This window comes from Rousettus aegyptiacus, unplaced genomic scaffold (assembly GCF_014176215.1).
Source record: "Rousettus aegyptiacus isolate mRouAeg1 unplaced genomic scaffold, mRouAeg1.p scaffold_m13_p_12, whole genome shotgun sequence".
Lineage (NCBI taxonomy): Eukaryota > Metazoa > Chordata > Mammalia > Chiroptera > Pteropodidae > Rousettus > Rousettus aegyptiacus.
The window spans coordinates 64076582-64103947 of record NW_023416287.1 but is presented as its reverse complement, the minus strand read 5'-3'; the positions used below and the strand labels follow the sequence as shown (position 1 = coordinate 64103947).

Genomic DNA, 27366 nt, shown 5'->3' with positions numbered 1-27366 from the left:
GGATATTAGAAATTTGCAAAAATATGTAAAACAACACCCTTCCTATTGCTAAATTTTATTTTGTTTGGAAAATATAATTTTAATAAAAATATTTATGCTCACATGAATGGGCTTATTATTTTTAATAATTAATAAAGATAGTTTAAATTTTTTCTGGTTTGACTTTCTAATAAGGTGAGTATTGATAAATGTCATGCTCATAAGCAAAAGCTCTTTTAATAGTGTAAAGTCTCCTGAAACCTAAAACTTTGAGAATCACCATTCTAGGAGTTTAAAGTTTTCTTATTGATGGTAGTTGTAGGTTCAAACAAATTCTAAACCAAGCTCACATACCAAAGGATTTATGCAGGAAAAGAAGAGAGTGGCCAGTTTTGGAGTGATGGGCACATGTCCCCAGAGGGAAACAGATGTCCTACTGCTCCTCCCTACGTTGGTGTAGGACAGCACACAAACGCTGAGGTTCCATGTGGAGGGTCAAGGCCATTGGGCGCGTCCAGCGGTTTCTAGGAAATCACTTGTGAGGCCACAACACTTGGCCCCCAAATAAAGGATCAGTAATTTGAAAAGCTATCTCTAGGTGCTGCACTCCTGTTACAGACAAGTTATACTTCTAGGGGAGCCTGGCTTGCTTCTCCTCCTTTATTTATTTTCCTTTTTTTTTTTTTTTTTTGTTTCCCCTCTATTAGAAACAAAAACACAAACAATATTTCAACAATTAAACTTTCACCAAAATAATGATTTACTATACTATATCCAGTCATTTACAGAAAAGATTCATTTATAGAAGAATGCGATGATTGTAATATATTTTAGGTGAAATCCATGATGAGGAATCCTTTTAAATTTCATTTGCTGGCCGTATTGTTGAGTAAATCTTCAAAATGCATGCTGCTAAAAAGGGAAAGAACAATTGATGACTTAATTTCTAAATTTAAAAATTGTCTTTTAAATGAATCACAATAAAAAGGTGATTTTACATGTGTCTGTGTGTATGAGTGTTTCCACTTAATGGCCCTACCATGTCCCTGATACCCTGATAGTTTCCTTCTTTCTGACTTAGCATCCTTCTTTCTCTCTGTTTTATCATTTTCTTTTAATCCTTTTAGTTTTTACTTAAGTCAGTTCTTCAATAGCACTTATATTTGCCAGTTCCCAGAAGAACATCCTGGCAATTCGTTCACCCAGCTAACTAACTGGTTCTCTCCTCTCTAACCACTCCTCCATCTTCCCCACTCCGGCACCAAACTTCATCAGGACTGGCCCAGGGGACCATGCCTGCAGGCATAGCTTCCATCTGGTTGACCTACTGGGTCCTGTATTGTCAGATCTGTTCCTTTTATTTGGAGACATAAAATAAACTGGAATAGCTGTTTAGAAACAAAGAAACATGTGTACTTTTTAAATAATTTTCTAACAAGCCATCACCTTATGATTAGCTTTAAACATCTATCTTCCTGATGTTGAAGAAATACGAAAAGCAAATATGAGAATAAGACTATTTGCTTTCTGTTTATTATCATGAACTGTCTTTTGACTAACTTGGCAAACAAATTTAGAATCTTAAAATCAGGTTGTCTCATTTTAAAAAATCATAACCTTAAAATACAGTATGTCTTGAATAATCATTTTTCTTAAGAAAATATACTCTTGTTTTAGCTAGTTGCAATGTTTTTATTTTCAGAGATATTTTAATTATGCATGTTTTTCTTTAGTTTTACTAATAATTCTGAGAGACTATTTTTAATAAAATAGAACTGGAAAAAATTTTATACTTCACTTTTAAATGACGTTTATATTTATGCCATTTTCTTTATGTTATTTTTGTGAGAACAGGAATCCGTATATGAAACTCTGTGGTATTATTGGGATACATAGTGGATGTTGGGATCCATTGCTTAGTCCTGCCCTTCAAAATGAAGGCTCTCATGCAGGACATGACCTCCCACAAAATGCACTTGCCCAATTTTCTCATCCCTCTTGGGGGGCAGCCCCCATCCAGTGGTTATTGATGTGGTTAGTACCTCCTTGTCTCCTTTAGGACAAGCCTAAGGGGCCATCCTAGCTTCAAAGACTGCAGTAGGGTGGGATGAGGCCTCGGCTGCAATCAATCACATCACATTCCAACCTTGCCTCTGCCCAGTCCAACTTTCCTTACTCTGGTACAGGTGTTCCCAAGAGTGCTCCCCAATAAACCTCCTATATGCCAATGTCCATCTCTGACTCTGCTTCTCAGGCCATTTTCAAGAGTTTATTGTCATTTTAAACACCTCTAAGGCAAAACTTTAAACCCTCTACTTGAAAATCTTGACTAAGAGTTAGTTGCTGAACATGAAGGTAGAATTAGTTGAAAACTTCTTTAATGAAAAAGTCCCAAATATGTCTGTGCTCCCTTTCTACAAGCCTGAGTTCACCATCACCCAAAAAAACTTATAGGCAAAATCAGTTTTGCTTTTCAAAAAGACTTACAGACACTCACCCAGAAAAAATGTACAACCACACACAATTTTGGATACAATTATAGGAAGATATTAAACTCCCCCCCCCCAAAAGCCTCCATAGACCCCAATTTAAGAACTGTTGATTTATAGTGAAAGTAACAGGAACTTATCGTCTCGGAGCAGTTGTCCCCAACATAGGGCATGAAGAAAAGAATATTTTTTAAAGCATATTTAAAAAGTCTTAATTCTTTTTCATATGATTTCATCAATAGATTTTGAATAACCAAATATCAGACTCAACTTACATTTTTTGGAGCCCTATTTGCCGTTTTCTGACCTTTTACGATATCTTTTTCGGGTACAATAGACAGCGATGAGGGTGACTATCAGCATCAGGACAAACACAGCAACAGTTGAAGAAGTAGCAATGACAATGGTATCTTGAGTCGAGCCTCTCTTCTCACACTTCTCTCCTGTGTACCACCAGCCTTCCCCTGACGGACACCTACACATTAAGAACATTACTCAGAGTTATGAATTGATATTTAAATCTGAAAACCTTCATCATAAAGGTGTGGGTCTACATTCAGTGTATTGACATGTGAAACATTTCACTTATTCTGGACTAGAGGGGTTGGTTAGACTAGCACCAGGAGTCCAGGCAGGGTCAAAGGAAAAGAACAATGGAATAACTCCTAATCTGGTATTTAAAACAGCAGCTCCAAGGTGGGAAAGGAAGGTAGCATAAGTAATGGAGAAGATTTCTCGGTGTCCCAGTTCCTTTGCCTCCCAGCTATATATATACTTTGGCCAAACTCTTCCCAGAACCTAAGTATATCCATCTAGAAAATGGGGACAGTTACACTTAACCATAACAGTCTACTGTGAGGACTTAATTAAGATACGTAACTCTTGAAGTCTTTTTCAGGCAATTAAAATGCAAAGTGTTGTTTTTCATAAATAATTGTAGTGTTCTTGTGGCTATCGGAAATTCCAAACGAAGAACAAAAAATAAATATCCTATGAATGTCTTTGAGGAGAATTAACTGATTTTACTCAGATGAAATATTAGTATTTAACCCCATGTTGTGAAAAGACAAAATTTCAAACAGAAGAGTGGGAAGAGCTCGTCTGAATGACCCCTTACCTGCACTCAGCTTTACCGTCTCGAACAGTGCAGATGCCATCATTCTCACATATGAAGTTTATACAAAGGTTGTTGGTGTCAGAGGTTGTGTTTGGCTGCAGTTGTGAGGTTGGGTTTGGCTGTGGTTGTGAGGTTGGGGTTGTCTGTGGTTGTGTAGAATTAAGATGAGATATGTCTAAAGACAACAGGGAGAGAGCATGGATGGAAATCATGCTTTAGCAAGTTTTTGCAAGTTTTTGCTTTAGCAAGTATTTGATCTTTAAGTTTCAAAATGCTCAGGTTTCAGATTTGTGAGAAATTCAGATAATCTTAAAGCATAATTCAGCAACATTCAGAGGCAGTAAAATAACAGTCAGGTTCAAATGTAGATGCAAAGAAGAGCTGGGCCAGCCTGTAGGGCTACAGCTGAACCGCAGCTTGCCTGGGCCCCGGCTTGCCTGAACTCTAAGGGGCCCAAGGCTTTGTTACTGTCAACCTAAAGTGAAAAGGCCTTTCAAATTGAGAGGCAACAAACATTTATTTGAGACCAAAAGATCAGGAAGCATTGATTCAGGTAGCAGCCAAATAATGTTCTGAATAGGAGACAAAGACAAGGGTTATCTATAAGAAAAGGTAGTGGGGAGATTATATCAATAGAGGGAAGGCATTTCTATTTTGCAGATAACATACAATATTGACGTTTATCATAAAGTTTTTAGTAGTCATAATATTTATTTGCTTATTATCTTTGCAAACAGTTCTTTGGACACGAGGTTGCTTTAGGCCCAGTCCAAAGCTTATTTTGTCATGTTTTAACATTCCAAAGTTTTGAGGCATAAGACTCAAGAGGCAGTTCCTCTGGCATGGAAGGTCCCACTTCATTTTAAAGGGGCCTACCTTTTATTGTTTTTTCACACTACCGATCCTCAAAGAGAAAACAAGAAAACTAAAGTACATATTGCAAGGCAATTGATGGGCTTGCCCAAACTTGTGAGTCTCTTGCTTGGTGGAGCAGCTGATGGATATTTGTGCGACCTGGTGGCACATAACACCATAACACCAGGCCGCCTGACAACCAGTGTTCTATTCTTTGCAGTGTTTTCTGTTGCTTCTCATCAAAACGAGGTCAAATGGAGTTAATGAATATGTGACTTTTTCTTGCTACATAAAATGTTTTCTCCCTTGATAAAAGTTTTCCTGAATAATTTTTCTAAGAACCATCATTTTGTTTTACTCTAATTGACAATAAAATCAAAATTTCAGAGGTTTTAATTGCACTGCTTTTCATCACACACAAAATTCTGATTTACTGAGATGTAAGTAGGTCTTTAATAGTAAATGAGTTAAAATCCTACCACATAAAACATGGAATCACCAGTGTTTCTGGAAAATGTATTTTTGATTACCATGGGTAAGAGACTTTAAAGACAATAGATTTTTTTATTGCCAAGATGTGCGTGTGTGCGCGTGCGTGCGTGCGTGTGTGTGTGTGTTTGTATTTGAAGGAGACAGTAAAGACAATGCATTTTCTTTTTGGTCTCATGTGATATGTGATATTTTTGTTTCTGGAATTCTAGACTATAATTCTAGAATAATGGCTATACTTTAACTTATTTCTAAAGAAGTTTTCTGGCTTAAAGTTTTCCACTATTACTCAATGTACTGGTAATTAAATTCTTTATCCAGGAACCCTTACTGTTTATATTTAAATTACTTTCATATTGTTAATGATTTATACCCCATTTGCTCCCACAGCTCTACCTAATATGCCTAAAAGTGGAAACCAAAAGAACACAGTAAACAATCAATGGCTACAACAAAATAGCTTATATAAAACTATTTTTATTGACATACCTTCCACCGTCAGTAGGATAAAAACCTCATTTCCCTTTATAAAATCTCTGCTTTTCAGCCTCTCGTGAGTTATAAAGGCACTGGTTCCATAGCCCCCGCCTCTTCTAAACTCAGTTCCATTAGGGAAAAAAGCCACTTTTCCCACTTTGGAAGGCCTGTCCCAAAAATAGTTTTCATTATCTGAAAAAGCAATTTGTATTAATGGATTGTGTTTAGCATCATCATAGCTTTTGGTGATAGGAAAGAACAGACAATGTGAAACACAATTAGAAGGGGGCTCGAAATAATTTAATGATGCTATTGACCTGTGATATATACCCTGGCGAGTCACTAAAGCTTGTTCACTTATACCGTCCTAAAGGAAATGAGATTTCCTGGCAGGGAGTACCACATTTTGGAATATGAGTGGAGAGGTTCCCAAATATCCTAGGCGGGGTATCATACCTATACACACAGACCAATATACAAACTCTCCTGCCCATTAGAATCACTCCTTGGTGGCCTTCTGAGTTACAGATAGTTCTGAGTTAAACCAATATGCTGCTGAGAGAGCTTTTAATATTATCATAGATCAATTTATCTTGTTAACTATAGGATCCACCTAACAGAGCAAAGTCCTTCAGGAACAGAAGACAGAGGGAAGTACTACTTCTGGAAAAAGGTGATGACCCACCCAACCCTGAGCCATTTTCAATGTCGTTCAGGGAGAAATGTTTTGATAAAAAGTAAAGACATTCTAAGTATCAAGTCCCTACAATCCTTTTTGTGCATGCTATTTTTTTCCTATCAGATTAAGGTTTTTATTTTCCCCTATGTCACGTGGGTCCATTCTTTTCATATCTAGAATTCAGATTAGGCAATGATATTCACCTTGACAGAGGGCAAAGGATTATTAAATTTAGATGTGATCATTGCTTTCTGGGTGCTACTCTTTTTTGGGACTAGAATATGGAGAATGATTCCACCACTGGCGAGTCCTCCAGAACTCTTTAATAAAAAATTATAATCCATTCCCAATCCTTCCCAACACTAAAGAGCACCTGCTCAACATCTTCCCTCTGATCAAAGACCATCCCCCATTACAAGAGCTGACTTGGTTTTAACAATCCCAGTGGCAAGATCAGGGCAGCATGGATTAGGAAAACTCAACAGCTGAGAGCTTCTCCACAAGCTTCCATGCTTGATCTATACTGATTCTCATAACATATCTGTTATTATTACTGACCTAATTTTACTGCTGAGAGCACTAGGGCTCCAAGAGATTATTTGCTCAAGGACTATTTGCTTAGCTAATAAGAAGAAACGTTGGCTTTGAACCCGAGTATGTCAGACTCTAAAACCAACGCTCTAGGCACAACCCTGAGAATTCAGAAAAAGTCATCAATTCCCAGGAATACAGTCAATATCTTTTCTATTTGTCACCATTCTTACTGGTATTCCTGATTGTCCTCTGCCTGGGACACTCTATCCACAACTGAAGACCTTCTTCTAAATATCTTCTGTTTCTAAGATTTGGGGCTGAAAATTCACTAGGTATCTGACTGTGCAGTCGCTCATTCCAAAACCCTTCATCCCTCCGAGAGCTATGATCATGTATTAGCAATAAAGAAAATAAGTCACGAACCAATGGTCATAAATGGGTCTGTAGTTATACTCCGCTGGTTGGACATACGCTGTCGAATGTCAGGATTTTGATCCAAGAGTGTCATCGTGGCTTGTTGCCAAGGACATGGCCACTGTAACTGATCATCATTGGCTCCAGAGATCAAGTGGAAATATATTCCTGCATAAGTCGAATGGTTTAGATCCAAGTAAATCTGAAAGGCATAACCTTTAGAAGAATAAAATGGAGGGCTATATAGAATTCCATCTGGGCTGCCAATGAGCTGTGTGAAATTCCTTATATGCCAGACATGATGAGGACATTGTGTTTCCGAAAGATTGATGTCATCAATAGACAAGCCACCCGATGATGCACCAGGGCCTCTGACCCCTCCAAACACCACTCTGAATTTATTGGTTGCATTCAGTGTTACATAATAGAGTTGCCAGTTCCCAATGGGTATATCTGCAAAAGAGACATGATTATTTTAAAGAAAACAAAGGACTATGAATCATATGCAAGTCAATATGAGTTCTAACCCTCATGGATAAATAGTCATCGTAGAGCTACTACTTCCTACAGGTTTGAGGTATGGCTTTCTCATTCCTCCAGCCCAGATCCTTTCACCTCAAGGTATTTCTGGGGGGGGGGGGTCGGACTCCTCTCTGGAATATTTGGATGTTTATCTAGTTACTTCTCAGAGAGATCACCCTTTCCCAGAGATGGGTGAGCAAGCAGCAGCATCTAACTCATGAGTACTCCATGCCCTACTTATGAGTTACCTTTCACTCTATATTAGTTCTGTTAGCTAAACAGTCAGGCAAGCCCAATATTCTACACTCGTGCCCAAGATTCCTGTGATACTCAGCCAAAACCTCCTTTAATACTTTTATACTTTGATTGGAATACATCCATCACACGCAAAAATTTTAATCAATTTTTGGCAGTATTAAACAGGAATCCACCAAATCCTAGAAAGCCCACATCCTACAATTTACTCCTTAGATCATTTAGCAGTGACTCAACATTATAAATATTATCTGACATTTTGTACCACCTCCTTTCTTCCCAAGTCGCACTTCCCCCTCCACTATTTTCCCCTACTCTTGGCCAGCAGCACATGCCGTGCCATCCTGTCTTATTTTCCTATATCATATATCCAAATAAGAAGCAGTACATTTAAAATTTTTCAGAAGGCAGCATATAGAGAACAGCTCAGGAATTCATGTAAAACTAGTAGTTAACACAATGACTTAAAACTTAAATGTAGAAGCACTTAATGCAAAACACAATTCCTTGAAAATAAGTTAGAAATATCCAAATTACAGAAAATGCTATTGTCCATGGATGGACTCTAGATTGAACAAAAATCTTTATGAGAGCTTCCACTTCATTATTATTAGTACTATCAGTTTAAACTCTGGATTCCTAAGCAAGTTTCTTAAGTGCTATCGTCCATCGGTGATAACACCACAGATTGCTGATGGAGAGGAATATCTATATCTATAATGTATCTTATGTATGTATTTCATATTATATGTAATTACATATAAGGTATATATATATATATATAATGAGATTAAGAACCTCACAAAGGAAAATATCATCATATTTCAGACTGTTTCTCATAGCTAAATAAGAAGGAAGTGGAATGGCATGACATATAGCATAATGTGAATCGATTTTATAATAGGTTTTACTCAAGTCAAACCAAGAGGTCAATATGTGGAGCAGATGGTAATACAGTTGCTGGCCCACAGACCCTCCGCCTCAGGGAAACTTCTTAACCACCAACCACCTCTCTGACCAGGGATTGAAATGAAAGCTAAGTGCCCAACCATAGCATTGCCTTCTCTCCACTCAGGCATTGCTCCAGAAGTGGCATTTAACCCAAGTCATAAAAATCAGAACCCTTCACTGAGACTTATTTTTAAGCAAGAAACTAGAGGGAAAGTCCCCCTTCCAGTCTGATAGCAAAAGTGGTAAGATGTAAGCTGGGAAGTGAAACAGCCAAAGCACCAGTTTTATGGACAAAGTCCACCTGAGAACATGAGAGGTCTCCAACCTTGTTCAAGGACAGGTCCAGTCCTGCCTGAGGACTTCCATTCCACAATTTAGTTACATCTAGCCAGTAACTTATGCCATTTTGCCTACATTGGTTTCCATTGTATTTTTATTACTTGCCAAGAACTGACCTTGTCAGTGCCAGAGACTGATCAACAGTTTCTTAAATGAGTGTCACACATTATAGCACACAAAGGACCTCATTTTAGCTTCCTTAACATAGTCTTAAACAGGGGGTCTCAAGTTCTACATTGAAAAGCAATGAATCCAGAGCCCCTACCCTATTGTAAGTTGTTGCATCAAGTAGAATTAAGATGGCCACACTCTGAACCCAAACAATAAGAATGTTGATATTGTACCTTTTATTTCTTCTAAGAGGGTTAAAGTACCATTCACATCGTCTGCAGAATACTCCCTGATGTAGATGTTCAGTTGGTCATTTTCACTTCCACTGTTATATAAATAAAACTGCAAGCACTGAAATCCTCTTTTAGGGTACAGTGTTCTACTTTCCAGCTTTGCTGTGGCCCCCAAATTTACACTGCTACTGTTAAAATGCATAAAGAAACCAGAACCTGTTAAGAAGACAAAAGCAGAGTTGAGAGAAAAGAGATACTAGATATAGAAATGTGTGTCTTGTGGGCATTATAGTTCCACTTACTTCCCATTGACTGCAGGGCACTGAGTTGGGCATTTAAATATGGTTCTAGGAGCAGGCAGTTTATGGAAGAGACAACATCAGCCAACATTTTTCTTACTATAGATGTTAGTTTTCAAAAATGGGAAAAAGTGTCACTTATCGATCTAATTTCTCTCTCTCTCTCTCTCTCTCTCTCTCTCTCTCTCTCTCTCTCCTCCCTTTCTCCTTTTCTTCCTCCCTCTTAAGAAGAAAATATTTTTAATCAAAACGTATTTGACATTTACAATTGTATAAATTTCAGGTATACAATATGTTAATTTGATACATTTCTATATTGTAATATGATTGCAATTGTAGTGATAACTAGTAACTCTATCACATCACATAATAATTTTTTTTTAGTAGTTGGAATAATTAAATTCTAGTCTCTTAGCAATTTCGACTGTTATGATACGTTTGTTATCTATATTCACTATACTGTGCATTAGATCTCTAGGGTTTATTTCTACTTGTTGCAAGTTTATACCCTTAAACAACATCTGTTCTATCCCCTCATACTCTCTCTCATCAAAAAAAAAAGGAAAAGGAAAAGCACCTCTTCAATATTGGAGACCTCATCCCCTGCCTAGATCATCTGAGCTGTCAAGCAGTGGCCCTATATATTTGCTGCCAGAAATGAGCAAATAAATAAAAATTTGGTAGTTGTAGCCAAATAAATGCTTATTTAATTTTAAAAACATGACAATGGAAAAGGATACTTATCTGAAATTAAATAAATTTCTACCTGCATTTTAAGTATTTTTTTTTGTAATAGGAGCATATAACCACATGCAGTTGAAATTCTGAAGCTGATTAATTCACAGCCCAGTGGTGTTTGCTAGAAAGTTTCTTGTATTCTATGATCTTCAAGAAAATATCTCCACTACTTCAGAGATAAGCGTCCTTAGAGGAGAGACAGTCCTCTCTTGCTGTGGGTACATTCAGTGGGGTAGAGGCTTCATGGAGCCCAGCCTTGACTCACAGAAAAAAAACAAACTCAGAGAGTAAAAGCAAAGAAATGTACCATGGCCTTATAAGGCACAGAACCTATTCCTTAGCAGCAACCTAATGGATTATCATGAATAATTCTGATAGAAATTAGAGATAAAATCATAGTCTTTTGTAGCAAAGGAAAAGGCTAGAACCATGTGTAAGTAAAACCTAGAAGCATCTCACTCCTATTACCTTCGCACTGGCCCATTTTGGAGTGATCACTCTCTGGCCCCATGGGAACCTGTAAAACTCGCTCCCAGTCGACATTATCATCCGAACTTTGGATCATACCACACACATTTTCCAGTTCAAAGTCACATGAATCCATAAAGGTCAAGGAAGAGGCTGCAAAATCAAAAAAAAAAAAAAAAACTATTATTGACACTCATATAACAGGATAATCTAAATAAGAAAAACTAAGCTTATCTGAGAAGTTCTAGGACTGCCAGCATGGCATTAAATGATGCTAGGTGATGGTGGCTTGAAGATCTTTGCTATTTGCAGAACCAAGACATTGATCAACTCTGTAGATCTGAATAAGCCGCCTGCCCCAAGTCTTCTTATTTAATTATCTAATTATAGAAACCCAAGTGTACACTCATCTAGTTATTCAGATTATTGAGCCACGACCCAGGTTATTTGATCTCATTTATATTATGACCATACACCTCATTTTGGCTAAAAAGAGGTCCTCACTTAAATTAGTAACAGCTTCAAAAACATGTAGCGAGCACGTTCCTGCAAGATCCGATTTATTTTTAGTTCTAAAGGCCAGACTGTATGAGAAGAAAATTGCTGCTTCCAAGTTTGAAATTGGAATTTGGGTGCTATTCTGCTTTTTTTCCTGACTATCAAGCTTCTATAATTTCAGAAAATGCAGCGATGCTCAGCAAAATGACACAGAGTGTAATTTTTCCCTATATAGCAGAGAAAAACAGAAGTCATTTCAAAGAACCCATCACATACAGCAGTTATATAGTCGATTCAATTTTAAGAGATCATCTTCACTGAAATCCATTCGTTGGCCAATCACATCCATGAAGTCTGAGATTCTTGTTACAATTGTTGGTTCTGTTCCATTTTGGAATGCAGTTTTACTGTAGTGCATGACCGAAGTGTAATCATAGGGGACATTCAGAGAATCTGAGACTTGGTCATTATAGGTGTTAAAATTGTGCTCTGTGCCTAAATGATAAATAAAAAAGTTTTAATCACTTGATGTTCATAAAATTCAACATATTTTACTCCAAATACTATTAATTTAGAAATGGAGGCTATAATAAACATAGTACAACCTTTGTTACAACTAGGCTATAGTATTTCAAGGATATTTCATATATTTCTGTCTTTAAATATAATATCATACCTTAAAATTATGATACCAGCAGTCATGCCGAACATGCCTAAGTTTTCATTATAGCCCAAAGCTGGACATTAGCATCTGGCCTAAGTTCTAAGAACCGCTCATGGAAAGAAGGGTTCTAAAAGGTGTTGCTGAAACAATTAGGGCCTTTGGCAGGTGATGCTGAGGGGTAGGGGCATCCACAGAAGATGGAGATGAAAGTAAGAGGACTTTGGGAGGTGGGGTGGGATGGGACCTAGGAATGATAACATAGAGGCATTAGAAAGGATTGGCATAGTCAGGGGTTTCGTGGTTACTGGAATATGTGTAGATATATTTTAAATGACTACATTTAGAGAAGATAGCCGGCTACTCAGCATCACAGTAATGGGCAACTGATTTTACTTGCAATCAGTTGATTTTATGGACATAATAAGGTAGAACTGATCTCCACAGCACATAGATGCATTATCAAATCTAGGCAGATGTTTCTACCAAAAAAATAAGACTTTGGGAAGCCTAAAGAATGAGGCTATGGCGTAAAACTAAACACTTCTCTAGCTTTAGAAGTCTTTTAGTTTGCAGTGGTGCCTTACCCCAGATGAGAGCATTAAACCCTGAGGTGGGAGGGAGTAAGGAGCAAGCTATGATGTTAAAACCATGATATCAGGGGGCCTCAGTACAGAGCCTCACATGATAACAATGCCATTCCTTCCACCATCCCCTACACATATGAAACTAAGTGTCACTGTGGGAAAAAATGTGGAAAACATGAGTTCTCATCAGGCATGGTGATTAAGACCTTTCGAACACGAAGTCACAAAAAGTTCAGGCTGTCCAACCACTGCAGTGTTTCCCAGTATGGGTTCCAAGGAACAATAAACCCAAATGTTCCACAAAAAGAAAACGCAAAAGGACCCTGGTCAAGTCACTATGGGAAATGCATCTCTCTTAGACTTTTAGAATTTATGTTAATCTAACAAAGACTAACAGTGTAAGTAATTATAAGTTTAATTTCTGTTAACCTAGGATTTCCCAAACTAATTTGATCACAGATTCCTTTACACACAACATCTGTGAGCACATTGTGGGACAGTATTTTATAAAACATGCTTCAGGAAACATTAGTTTCTAAGATCATATCTAGCTCAAACATACTAGTGTTCTTGGATACTGATCCCCAGCAATCTTCAGCCACCTCAACTCATGTTGAGTTAGAGTTAAATGAAGTAAGACATCAAAACATCAGGGTTTTCCCATTATTAACAGTTGGCACAGATGTCAGGCGAGAGCACAATGCTAAAAAATTCAGTCTTTAGCTAAAAATATAAGAAAACAAGAGAAATATACCTGACTGAATTCTGTCCCACATTATTATGACGTAGTCATCCCTGTCAGACCGTGACTGCTCATGCCAGAATCCCAGTGCGTGGAGAAACTCATGTTGAACAGTTGCTATTCTGTCACAGTTTGCCCCAATCGAGAGTTCTTGCCTCCCGACATGCCTATTTCCCACTGAAGACCAGCAGCTTACAGGAACGTTTATAGGAGAAAAGAGAGAAAGTGTTAGAATGATGCAGATTAGGTCTCAGGGCGAAATCCCCAATGCCTAATTTACTTTAAATCCTTCACAGTGGAAAGATCCAGACAGTGCATTTCTCTTAAAGCCCTTGTGAGGTATAAAAAATCTTCCAGGTCAGATGATCTTTGGAGAACTTGCCCCACACCAAATACAACATAGGAACAAGCCATCCCCAAGTCAGTCTTATCCCGATTTTTCTAAAAATTTCCAAGCCTTTCAGATCATCCTTGCTATGCCGATAACCATTAATAAGGATTTCACAGGCACAGCAACCATTCAGAATTGCTGAGCTCCAGACAAATAACACTAAATATATAAAATATACATTATGTTATTATTATATATAATAAGTAATCTTCTTAACTCAAGTATTAAGAGTCATTAGGTTAAAATAAATTTGAATACACAAATGCAGGCACACGTATTTTACTTGAATGGGGACATAAGGAATATGTGAATTACGAATGAGCTGAAGTTTACAAAGTTGTGGGACGAATGGCATTTATCAGATCCTCTTTATCTAAAAAAGGGTAGTCTGCTTGCATGTATGAAAATATTATTTTATGGCTACAGAAACTAGAGCCAACTGTCTTTTACTCTTTAACAAACAGCGAAGGAAGCCCCCACTCTCCCTCAAGTTCAGGGCCTAGGGCAATTGCTGTGATATAATGCCCCAGCCACAACAGTTCTCATTACTACCTTTAGAAGACAAACTCTTCAACTTACCCACTGTCCTTGATCACTGATATATAGTTAGTTTCTCCAGTCCAAGGCTTGAAGTCAATGCACGTTTTTAGGCGATAGCGTTCAAATGCATTCAGGATCACTCCCTTAGCATTCATTTCTGAAAAAAAGGAAACAAACAAAAATATATTTATTAAAATAAACACCAGAGGGTGGCTCCATAATGTAGTGGTTAGCATGTCTGCTTTGCACACAGAAGGTCCTGGTTAGGTCCTGGTTTTGTACCTCAGGTGGAGCCACGGACCATACCCTGGGTGCACCAGGCCCCCCGGGTGCATGCCGGGAGCATGTGGGAGAAAACACCCCACCTTCAGAGATCTAGTTATTAAGGGAAAATGGAAATATCCATGGGTCAGAGATGGAAGTGGAGCAGGGGGAATTAAAGAGGGGAAAATAAATAAACAAATAAACACCATTAACCAATTCACCATGAAAACAGTCTGTGCAATATATTGTTGATCATAAGCTTGTCTCTTTGTGAATGGTTAGTGTTTTATTTTTACAATGTTTAATATTCAGTACCAATTAAGTATAATAGTCTCTACTTTAACATCGTCAATATGTTCTGCTACTTAAAAAAACATGTATGACAAAACCAATTTTATCATAGGCTAATTGTTACAAACAAGAGTAAAGTTCCTATAGCATCTCATTAACATCGTTGCAGAAACTATGTTATTTCAGTATCTGCTGTATTATATTCAAGCATCTGATTATTTTTCAGATTTCTTACTTTCCACCATATTTCTTTCTCTGGAACAATTAGAGGTACATTACCTCAGAGAACATACACATTGGATCACAGGAAAACAAAATGAAAGATCACTGTCATCTCCTTCATCTGAGAAGCTACGATATGCATTTAAAGCTTCACAGCAGAGATTTTAATCTGAGGACCTTGACATTAGAGGGTCCATGAATATACTAAAATAGTATGCAAAAAATCCATATAGCTATGTCTGCAAAGTCCATATTCGGGGGAAGAGTGTTCCTAAGATGCGCAAGTGAGTTCACGGCCCCAAACAGAGTTAGGAACCATGGTGTTGGAGTTTAAAATGATACAAATAGGTTGGATAGACATAGAGCTCAAAGAATGCAGAAGCATGGATACAACAAAAACATAGAGGAAAAGAAGCTCAAAGAGAAGGAGCTGTACCCGATGCACGTGGAGAGACGATCACAAATGAGGTCAGTGCTGGTAAAGTGAAGGATGGTGACTGTTGGGAGGTGGCGGACAGTATTGCAGAATGGAAAGCACTTGGGCTTTGGTGCTGGACACACCTAAGTCCTCACCTGTCCTCACCACTTACTTTTGATGTATAACTTTTGCCAGTTTAATTCACCTTTGGAGTTTGCATAGATATTGTGAGGATCAGAACAGAAAGTAGAGATGAAGGAGGAAAAAAATATGGCATAGATGATAGAGTCTCTTCTGGTGAACAAATCAAAGTTGTGACAGAAATAAGGAGCAGCAGCAAGGAAAAATCTTCTGGGATCTAGAAGAACAAGCCATACAACTAGGGAGAAATCTGGAAATCTAAGAAATCACCCTGCAATGGCAGAAAGTAGGACTGAACTAGGACACGGGGCTGCCCAGTCTCCAGCAGCTGAATGAGATAGAGGCTGTGGCTGCAGCCGTGGCAGAAGCCTCTTAAAAGAGCCGTGTCCACGAGGGGATTTTTGCAGTGACACTAGGCACTAGTGCTGTTTAGGCGGTGTGCAGGGGGCACCAGGGACTTACAAGGAGACATTGTTGGAGTGAGGGCTGAGGCTAGACTCACTCTGTACAGAAGTGCAAGTGGTACCCATTGTTCCCTGTTGAGCCCTCCCCTCTCCCAGTGCACAAGACACAGTGCTGCCATAGCCCTGACAGCATCAAACTGGATAACAGTGGTCTCTCTGCCCAGAGGATTCCCTGAAACCCCATCTCTCCCAACTCGTGGCCACATCCAGGTGTATCCTCAGCAAGTCGGGTGCTCCTTGCTGAGCAGCGCGTAGACTCACGCTGGAGGCAGCTGACCTCAGTTTCAGGTGTGGCCTTTTGAGGCAAATATAAGCACATCTGTGGATTGTTTGCTGAATCTTAGCAGGTGGCCCAGAGGGGCAGAGACTTGAGCTAAATTTGGCCTGCAGCTGGACCCCCCTCAGGACTGTGCCACTGGACATACTTCACAAATCCACACTAATACTATCGGGAGACTCAGGAGCTTGGCTTAGTACATAGAAACAGATACGGAAAGGCAGCCAAAATGGGGAGTCAAAGAAGCAGAAACCATATGAGAGAACAGAACAGAGATCTAGATATTATGGAGTCAAGTAATCTAACAGATACGGAGTTCAAAACACTGGTTATAAAGATGCTCAATGAACTTTTGGGACGTATAGAGAATTTCAACAAAGAGATAAAAAGCATAAAACCAGAAATGGAAATCATGAAAGGGAACCAGTATGAAATGAAGAACACATTATCTGAAATGAGAAGTATGTTAAATGGGATAAACAAAGGAAGAAACAAAGCGAATAAAGAAAAGGATTAAATGCTCTATCTAGAGGGCAGGAAAGCGAAGGACACACAATCAGAATGGCAAGAGATGAGATGTCGAGACTATAAAAATAACTTAAGGAGCATATGGGATACTAGTAAGGGTCCAAATATCCATCTAATTGGCGTAACTAGAGAAAATCAAGATGTTGAATAACTGAAGAAATAATGATGAAAAGCTTCCCTAACCTGGAGAAGGAAATGGACATTAAACCCCAGGAAGCTCGGAGAATTCCAAAAATCAGGGATCCAAATAGGCCCATAACAAGACGCATTATCATTAAAATGCCAAAGGTTAAATACGAAGAAAGAATATTAGAAGCAGCAAGAGAAAAATAGATAGTTACTTATAAGATAACACCCCTAAGACTTGCAGCTGATTTCTCAAAAGAAACTATGCAGGACAGAGGGTTTGGCAAAAATATTCAGCAGGATGAAGACCCAGGATCTACAACCAAGAATAATTTATCCAGTAAAGCTATCATTTAGAATTGAAGGACAGATAAAGAGCTTCCCAAACAAAAATAAGCTAAAGGAATTTATTACCACTGAGCCAGTACTACAGGAAATGCTGGAGGGACTTTTCTAAGAACAAAAAACATGTATCAAAAATGAATAAAGAGTCTACAGCCATGCCACCCTGAACAAGTTAAATCCCGCCTGATCTCGGAAGCTAAGCAGGGTCGGGCCTGGTTAGTACTTGGATGGGAGACCACCTAGATAGACTAGGTGCTATAGGTGTAAAAAATAAAATAAAAAATAAGAGATTGTAAGATGACAAGCTCCTTGTAATCTCTAGGTCAACCAAGGGTTGCCTTGCAAAAACAAACAAACAAAAAACAAAACAAAAAAACAAATAAGAATGATAACAATTACATTTCTATCAATAAATACCTCAAATGGAAATGAATTAAGTGCTCCAAGTAAAAGATAGAGTGGATGAATGAAAAGTAAAACAAGTCCCCCTACATGTTGCCTAGAGACTAACTTCAGATTAAAAGACACACACAGACTAAAAGGAAGGCGATGGAAAAAGATATTGTTTTGATGGACCTAGAAGGTATTTAAGTCAGAGAAAGATAAACACTATAGGATTTCACTTATAGGTAGAATCTAAGAAATAAAAAGAACAAACGAATCAAAAACAGACTCATAAATATAGTGGTCGATTTGGACAATTTGGTGATGGACAGAGGGGAGGGAGTTTGGGAGGCTGGGTAACTGAGGTGAAGGGTTAAGGAAGTACAAATTAGTAGCTGACGGATGGTCACGGGAATGTGGAGCAGGGCATAGGATAGCATTTAGCATTAATACATAGGCTAGGTGGAGGGTCAGGGGAGGGAGGGAGCAATTGAGGGGATCATTTTATGAACTATATAGATGTCTAACCAATGTACTGTATACTTGAAACTAATTAAAATAAATAAATTTATTAAAAAGTAGAGGTGAAGTTCCAAGTAAAATGAACATGTACCAGATATTCATTTTTGCTCTTCCTTTTATATCAACTTTGCACAGACATTTAAAAACAATAACAGTCATGTACCCTGTAACAACATTTCGGTCAACGGCAGACTACATATACAATGGTGATCCCATAAAATTATAATGGAGCTGAAAAGTTCCTAGTGTCTAGTGATGTTTCTGTCTAATCATAGCTCAATGTGTTACTCACCTGTTGTGGTGATGGTGTAAATAAACCTACTGCTCTGCCAAGTAGTATAAAAGCAATTGTATGTAGCACATGCAATTATGTACAGTACCTAATGCTTGATAATGATAATAAACAGCTATATTACTGGTTAACGTATTGACTATACTATACTTTTTATCATATTTTAGAGTGTATTCTTTCTACTTATAAAAAAAGTTTGCTGTAAAACAGTATGCCGTGTTACCCTGGCAGTGGCCTCATGCATATTATATTCATAGTGTCTCTTAATTGCATCATTCGCTCTTGTGATTGATTTAATCTCATGTTGTTTTGTTCACTAACATGCTGTGCAATAAGTTATACCTTCTAGCCCAGGTGTGTAGTAATCCATACCATTTAGATTTGTGTAAGTGCCCTTTATGATGTTTGCACAATGACAAAATTACCTAACAGCACATTTCTCAGAATGTATCCCTGTCATTAAGTGGCTCATAACTGTACTCAGAAAGCCTCTGTCTGGTGAAGGTCAAGGATTCACATAGGTAAGGCCCTAAAATCCATGAATCTATAAGAGGCCCTCAGAATTCAACTTTTACAATACCATGCAAATAATACATGTTCATTATAAATAAGTTAGAAATGCAAATAAACAAAAAGGAGCAAATTGTAAAATCTTATCTTCCAGAAATCATCAACCACCGTTATCAGGCTTTTTTGTTATTAATACGTACATATATAAAATATATCTATTATTATAAAAAATAAACTCAATCTAATACTATTTTAGAAACATTTTTTTACTAAATAATATATCATTAAATTCCTCCTTCATTATCAAGTATTGTTTTTATCATTTTAATGGCTACATTATATAGCTATAATATATGTAACTTCCTGCTGTCAAATATTAAATTGTTTTTAAATTTTCTGTATTATAAATATCACATTTGGATCACTATTTCAAACCTAACACTTTCTTACAATAAGGGATCATGATATTGATCACCACATAACTATTTAAGAATAGAATGAAAAAGGAGCATGCTGGTCTAGGCTTTTTATCAAAGCTTAATTAGGATAGTTCTCATTCTGCATTGAATTGTTTTGAGAAGCAAATAAGGGAACAAATGTGAAAGTTTTATAAATGGTATAGCCCTCTACAGATAAGATTAGCCATGTGTCTTTACCAAGGGGAAAAGCTCCACCTGGAATCGTGTTATCTAAATCCCCAGGTTTGGAAGGATAAGGCAGGTCCTAGACAAACCGAGGAGTTAAGCAAGAAGCTGTTCAGGATTATTTACCCCTTATCAGCCCCTTGATGTTTCTAGAACCTTGACCTTCATTTCCATCCCTACCTCCTTTACCTTCACCCTCTACTCCTTACTTCTTTCTCCCGACCTCCCACTTCAAATCTAGCACTCAAGCAGAAATTATAATATTCACTGGAAGTTATAAATGGCTATATCAAGTATTACCTCTTTCAGGGAAGTTGCATCTAACAGCCAGATAACACCTAAAGTTTAAGCTAAAAGACTAAAACCCTACTGGCAGAATTTCATGCGTTGGCCCACCAGAATGTGAGTAATAGTGAAAATGCCTCATGAGCATTTACTTTTGCTACACGTGGGAATGGCTATGCCTAGTGATTTTCTTAGTTGGAATCATTCGAAGATGATATAAATTTCATAAGTTATATAAATGTCTAGTCACTATATTGTATACCTGAAACTAATATAATATTGTATGTCAACTGTAATTAAAAATTATTTAAAAATAAAAAATAAGAATAAAGTAAAATAAAATAGAACTTAAAGTTGTAATCAAAAAATTTCTGAAACGTGAGGAAATACTCTCCTCACTTTAAACATAAAGAATAAGTTCATTGATGCATCGTCTATACCACAACCAAAGGGATAACAATCTTCTTCCACAGTAGAACTTTTAGTGGCTCCACATTGCCATCGGTATACACACCAAGTTCGTTAACATGGAAGAGACTCAAGTGCATTCCAGTCTGCCCACTTGTTCAACCTCATTATTTCCCCATTTCCTATCTAAATTCCAGCTAAGAGTTTTCTCCCTTCCTCATGCCTTTGCACATAGTGATCCATCTACCTAGAGCACCCTTCCCTTGCTGTCAGAAGCCATATGAAACCACGTGGTGCCTTTCTGGGTATTAGAAAGAGACACCTTATCTGGGAAAATGCTGCAAGTGTTGCCTTGGCAAGTAGATAAATAACACTTCATGCGAAGAAATGAACGTCTCTTGGTAATCAGAATGAAAACTTGATTTTGGTCCTACTTTTTTCCCCTCCCTGACACCTACGTATGGTGTACAGTTTGCACAACCTTCACAGCAGCCCTACTGTGTAGTGCCACCTGCTCCTTAATGCTCATGCCTTTATGTCTAGGTTGAGTAAATGCCCCTCCAATGTGCTCCCATGGCTCTTTGAACATACCATTAATCACAATGTTTATTCCATTATCGTAATTAGCTTTTGGTTTATCTAAATCTCCACTAAATTGTATGATCTTTAAGGAAAAGTTTCCCAAATAGCAGTTCCCAAACTGATGCTGGTCAATAACATCATTTTCTCCAGAAATAAATTTATTTCCAGAAATAAAATGAGGACCGCATTTAGAGTTTCCCGCTACAATTAAATTTCTTGTATAGAAGAGCTGTCTTTAGTTTTTGATTAGTTTCTTTTGACTTTTTAGTATTAAAACATAATTTATTTTACAAAAATGGATGATAAAAGATAGTGGCTTCTTTTATTGTTTAAGCTCCTTACTTGCCAATATTAAATATTGGTAAAGCAATGCCAATCACTGAAGTTTTTGTTTGGTCATTTTGTTTTTACTTATATGTGAAACCTGAACATATGGAAAACCACTGCTTTAAAATAAAAACTAACTCTCTAATCTTTATGTCCTTAGAATGGCATAAATAATCCAGCAGAGTAGGTGCTCCATAAATAATGGTTGAATTAATTCCTTTATTAGTCAAAACTGAGCAAATATTTCAGACAAAATCACTAAGGTTTTTTTCATTGTTCACTTCGCTCATTTTTTTAAGTAACTGTATATAGCCACACAAAGCAATAAACAAACACAAAACTCTTAAAGACCATACAAGCCTACCATTGGAAATACTATAACCATGTTCTGTCAGGAACACACATTAGTTATGGATACTCCAAAGTGTGTACTAACCCAAGCTATCTTCTAAAACATATGGAATAGTATGAGGCCATCTATAGTTTTCGCCAATGATGGAATTTCTATCTTGTACCTGTCAAAAATAAATGTGAAAGGGGTAATTAAATAAATCAGGAAAAAACTTATGAAACAATCAATAGTTAATCTAGAAAAAAAAAAAAGTTTAAAGCTCTCCCAGCCCACCTAAATAAATTGCCTGTATGTAAGTAGCATGTGTGCAAATGTTTGTGTAACTTTACTTTTATTGTATTAGAATAAAGTTTCTAGGAGGAAATCACTGATTTACACCATTAATTTTGTTGATAGATTTGAGAAAGGAATCGTGCAAAACAATGTAAAATATGATTGTTGGAAAACTGAACTATAAATATTGGTAGATTTATAGACTAGTTTCCCATACGAGAGATGAAAAATATACAAGAAGGAAGTGATAGTGATACTTCAATAATCTTGATCTCACAATATCAGAAAGAGTCACACATGAACTATGCCAGAGTTTTCAAAAATTTTTAAAGAATTTGTAGTTTTTATAGTGAAGAACTATCAACATTTTATTAATGTATTCTTCTAGTCGACAATAAGAACTTGGTTCTAGAGAATAGGGATCCACTGATAACAAAACTACCAAGTTTTTTACCTTCAAGGAGCTAACGTTTAGTGGAGGAGACAAACAGTATGTAAGAAAACAAATAAGTTTAAACAGACTACATTTAATTGTGGTGAAGGAAATAAAAATGGCAGATGGAGACAAAAGTAAAGGGGTGGGGAAATACATTAGACAAAGTGGCCAGGATGGAACTCTTTGAAAGGGTAACATTTAAGGTTAAATGGGAATGATAAGAAAGAGCCAAGATTGGAAAGGACCCTGCAAAGATCATTTCAGGTGGAGGAAACAGTGGCTGCTCTGGTCTTGAGGTGAGAATGTGCTTGGCATGTTCTGAGTATGGTTTAAGGCCAGCAACCTAATGAGTTAGGAGGAAAAAGATGATTTAAGAGAAAAGGAGAGGAGAGGGGAGGGGAGAAGAGGAGAAGTAATGGGAAAGAAAATAGGCAGGAAAATTATGCAAGCTCTTCAAGCCTATGAGTAAAATTGGATGCTATTCTAAATGCAATAGGAAGCATCTTAGAAGTTTCAAACCAAGAAGTGAAATGGTGTCATTGCCTGGTCACTTTGCTCTGGGGTATGGGGACAGGGATAGAGTTTTTTCTTAGAAGAGGGCTGTTTTTGAAATAAAGACAAATTAGGAGAAAATTGGATTACATGAAGTATATGTTGAGGTAGAAATGACAAAACTTGCTGATGGATTAGGTGGCAGGATGAGGGAATGGGTAAAAGAAAAGATGATTCCTGGATTTGTTTACTTATTCAGCGGCATGGAGTGAGGGAGTAGTGATGATTTTACTAAAAGAAAAGACTGGGGAGGGATAATTTGTATGAAAACCAGAGTTTATTTAGGACACCTTAGGTTTGAGGTGTCTTATAGACATTCAAATGGAAGTGACGAACTTGCATCTGGCTAGCCCAGTCTGGATCTCAGGCGAAGGAATGAACTAGAGTTATACATTTTGAGTCATCAGCATAGATATGACATTTAAAGCCCTGGCACAAGGCGAGATCCAGAAAGAGAGAGTTCAGATAAAAGAGCAGGCCCAGGAATAAACCTCAGACACGGAAGCTCTGTTTCTTTAGTTGAAGTTTATAGTGGGGGTGTGACGGATGTCAGTAGTGCTCATGATAGCAAAAGTTTAAGTTCCCTTAAACTACATGTAAGGTACCTATATTCATCTGTGTGCCGTGATGGCTGGTTAAGAATCAATACTCTTTGTGAATAGGTTTGGGAAGACTTTAATTTGGCAACACTATTTTTAGCTGTCAAGGTAGAAATCAAAATCTATCTCTTATGGTAAAAATTCTGTTCATTGAAGATGTTTACAAATTCAGTTTAACTTTGCTTCTATTAAATTGAATCGGTGAGGTACTATTTAAAGAATGAAAACATCCTATTGTTCCAATAATTAAAATAAAAAGATCAATAAGACCAAAGCATGTATAGTGAGTGATGGTGGCTTTAACCACACAGAAATCTGAGTAATGGATGATGACAGTATTATGTGAACCCTTTACAATACAACGTAGTCATTGAATAACTGTGTCACCATGATTCTGTGCCTTTAGAGTTAGTTGGGCATAACTTAGCTCATGCTATCTAATCATTCTTAGATACTCTGTATTTTAGCTTGCAGTGATTAATAAAAGATTCTTCCTTGCATTTTTTCTACTCACCTCATCAAGTTTGATGTCTCCCTCAAAAAGATCTAGTCCCAAATCTTGCATTTTTTCTACTCACCTCATCAAGTTTGATGTCTCCCTCAAAAAGATCTAGTCCCAAATCTAAGAGGAAAGAATAAAATTCATATTAGCAAATCGTATGTAAGCTCCCACTTAATAAAGAAGGTAAAAAAAAAATCTACAAACCTTTATTGATATCAAATATATCCTGGTCAATTCCACCATCTACATCTTTAATGAAAATAACAAAGAAAAGCACATTGAACATTATGTTTATGAAAAAAGTGAATATTTATCAATTACCAAATTAGAAGTAAGCAAGGTTCTTTTGCCTCAGATAAGTGACTAGTAGGTTTCGATTCAATACATAGATGATGATAGCTAAATAGATAATAGACAGATGATAGATAGATAGATAGATAGATAGATAGATAGATAGATAGATGATAGATAGGTAGATGATAGATAGATGATAAATAGATGATAGATTGGTTGGTTGATTGATTGATTAATTGATTGAGAACCTCTCATAAACCAGGGTTGGGGCTTTGGGGCTTTTGCTTGTACGATCTTGTCCTATTCATGTCTCTTGAATGCCAAATGACTTCGGGAACAAGAAATTGATCACTCCATATAATATTAAGCTTAATTTGGAAGAGTAGGCTAGATGACTAGATTAAATAGAAATTAGGTATTTAAATTTGGACAGACAGCCCAATCTACCTATATGTGTATATCCTTTGCTAGTAGCATATCTTGGAACTCTCAAGCAAAATTCCCAATTTAAATTTGAATTTCTCTTCTAAGTTGCAAAAGGGTAGAAAATATGGCCAAATCTCTAAGTGTGCAGCAGAATAGGATGAACATCAAGTTCATCTGATTTGACACAAAATAGCAAAAATAATAATAGCAAGCGTTTATGGGATGTCTATGTGTCAGTCACTGTGTTTGGATTTTCCTATATCACCACTTATTTTTGTGCTGGGTATGTGGAACCTTGAAATAGGAACAATAAAACATTCCTCAATAAATCGAAACAAATTACTATTTGATCAAAGTTCAGTGCAATTATGTATGTACTTAGCATTAAATGTGACCTAAGTTCTGTTCTGTTGTTTAATTATCCACATAATTGTCTTTTACTATAACTTAGAGCAAATCTCAAAATAGACTCACCAAAATTTTCTGGAGTTGGCTAGGAAACAAACACATGAAAAAAGTTATTATGATGCCATAATATAAATGATTTTCTTAGTTCTAAACTATATCTAGCCACTTGTGGAGGGGTGTTTTCATTTGTATTATGGTTATTTTATGACATATATCCCAGACAGTTAAATTGGAGTCTAAGATAATTTTTTTGACCAGAAGTTCTTCTCATTTTATATAAAAAATGAAATTGCTTGTTATATAAGTTTGAAGGTAAAAGAAACAAAAAAACAACTCCACAGATTTAAAAGGCAGAACAGAAGACTGCAGCCCTCAATAAATGTTCACTTTAAACACTATTTTCTAAAGGATTCACAGAGCAATGTTTGAAAAAAATAATTTATTCCCAGTGTTGAAATATTATTGTCATTAATCATTTAAAAAATTTTATCGAAGGCTTCAATAATCATGGTTAACTTTCGTAGTTCCCTCAAGGTTCTACCTTCAAAGACAATATCAAATGTTTAAGAAAAAAAAAACAATGAATATACTTTGTGATAAAAAAAAAAAAGAACTTCCGAAAATAGATTTCCTATGAATGATCAAATGAAACACAGACTACATGCCTACTGGAAAAAAAGTCAAGTAAACCTGAAAAGTTCTTAGTATAGTCTAGTAAAAACAAAAGCTCACAGGACTGATAAGGCAGTAGACTTGAGTTATATTTCTGATTCCACCAACTAATAGCAAATCAGTTCACCTTCTTGCTACCCAGACTGTCTATAAGATATGGTCAACATCGGCTTTGCATGGGTGATGTGAGGGTGATATAATGTCATGTGAAAGCACCTTTTAAACTATAGTATAAAGTCATACAAATGTGAGATACAGTTTTATGTAAATAGAGTTTGCATCTCTAAATACTAGAATCATTTGGAACATTTAACAAAGCAATGGAATGAGTTGGTTTGATGATTACCATTTTTTTTACAGTAACAAGTGCCGGGGTGGTCTCACACTCTAGCCACACGTAGGCACATACTCACAGAGGAATGCCAAAGCACCTACTGAAAAAAGTTATCAAGTGTTTTTATATAATTACAATTTAATGTTATTAAGTAGTATGTCTTGTTCTCAATGCTCTAGTTCTTATTCACAGAATACCAGCTAAATATAAGAACTATTATTTTAAAATCAGAACTAAAAGTTTTCCCCTGGGTATTTGAAACTTCATTTGTAACCTTGGGTTGGTTTGTGGTACAAACCACCTGTCACTCTAGAAAGATTGGTCTAAATTGATGAAGAAGCAGAAGAGAAATCCTATGCTACAAAATTTTATAAGTATTTGCTATGCCTGTGACAATCATCATTCACTCCATTCACGTCTCACGTTATTGTAACAGCAACATGAATTCATTCAGCAGTAAAAATGGAATTATTTTCAAAATTCACATTTCTCATCCTATCGAGAGAAAACTTGTTACACAACGATAAAATTGAAAGAAAAACAAAATTTTATGTCAATGTCTCTGACTTTTTCTCTTGCAGGGCATTGTTTTAATGTCCTATACCCAATCTGCCCCTGCTCACCAAAAAGAAATGTTTTTTTTTTCATTAACACTTCAAAATGCATAAAAAACAAAAAGTGAACAAATTTGTTCTGTAACAATCAGTATCAACTGCCCCCAATTTTTCTAATTGTTTTCTTTGTACTGTTTCCTTACCAAGCCAGAAACCGTGAGAAGAGAGGCACAGAACAGAAACCAAGGCAGGTACCATGGATCCATGCTGTCGCTTCCTCCTGAAATGTGCAAACTATGAAATTCAGAGTCACGTTTACTTTTTAAAAGGCAAACATCATAACATAGCCTTTGATCCATCTCACAGGTCAGCTTGCTGCAGCAGTAATACTTCTAATCAAGGAGTTAAAGTCCAGTATCCTCTTAACACAGCAATGCAGAGTTGCTTGGTTGATTGGTTGGCTTTTTCTTTTTTCCCTGAGTCAACATTTAATAACCAAGTGCCTGGCGGAGACTTCATCATTAAATAAGTTCTCTAATGTATACGTCCTGGTCCCCAACACTATT

General features: G+C 36.9%; 1 protein-coding gene across 2 annotated transcripts; it reads right to left on the bottom strand.

Annotated features, from left to right (window-relative positions):
- Positions 1–164: 164 nt before the first annotated feature.
- MEP1B (meprin A subunit beta) lies at positions 165–27366 on the bottom strand. 2 transcript variants are annotated; one of them, XM_016166751.2, is made up of 15 exons: positions 27004–27366; positions 25307–25325; positions 24317–24361; positions 24189–24232; positions 21835–21913; positions 14408–14525; positions 13450–13628; positions 11724–11942; positions 10950–11102; positions 9445–9660; positions 7043–7486; positions 5419–5598; positions 3586–3760; positions 2744–2943; positions 165–891 (listed from the first exon to the last, which is right to left on the bottom strand). In XM_016166751.2, exons 1-14 carry the CDS (start codon positions 27157–27159, stop codon positions 2757–2759), a joined length of 2214 nt encoding a protein of 737 aa, XP_016022237.2. In that variant the 5' UTR covers positions 27160–27366; the 3' UTR covers positions 165–891; positions 2744–2756. The 2 variants fall into 2 exon arrangements, with proteins under 2 accessions (XP_016022237.2, XP_016022238.2); XM_016166752.2 differs by lacking the exon at positions 24189–24232 and adding an exon at positions 24125–24168.

What these genes read in the sequence shown, in the direction of transcription:
- MEP1B (XM_016166751.2), bottom strand. Translation starts at nt 27,159, where the DNA reads ATGGATCAAAGGCTATGTTATGATGTTTGCCTTTTAAAAAGTAAACGT. An exon ending in TCAGTGATCAAGGACAGTGG is followed by an intron (nt 13,629 to 14,407) that starts GTAAGTTGAAGA and finishes CGTTCCTGTAAG; the next exon opens with CTGCTGGTCTTCAGTGGGAA. An exon ending in AGACCCATTTATGACCATTG is followed by an intron (nt 5,599 to 7,042) that starts GTTCGTGACTTA and finishes TTGCTTTTTCAG; the next exon opens with ATAATGAAAACTATTTTTGG.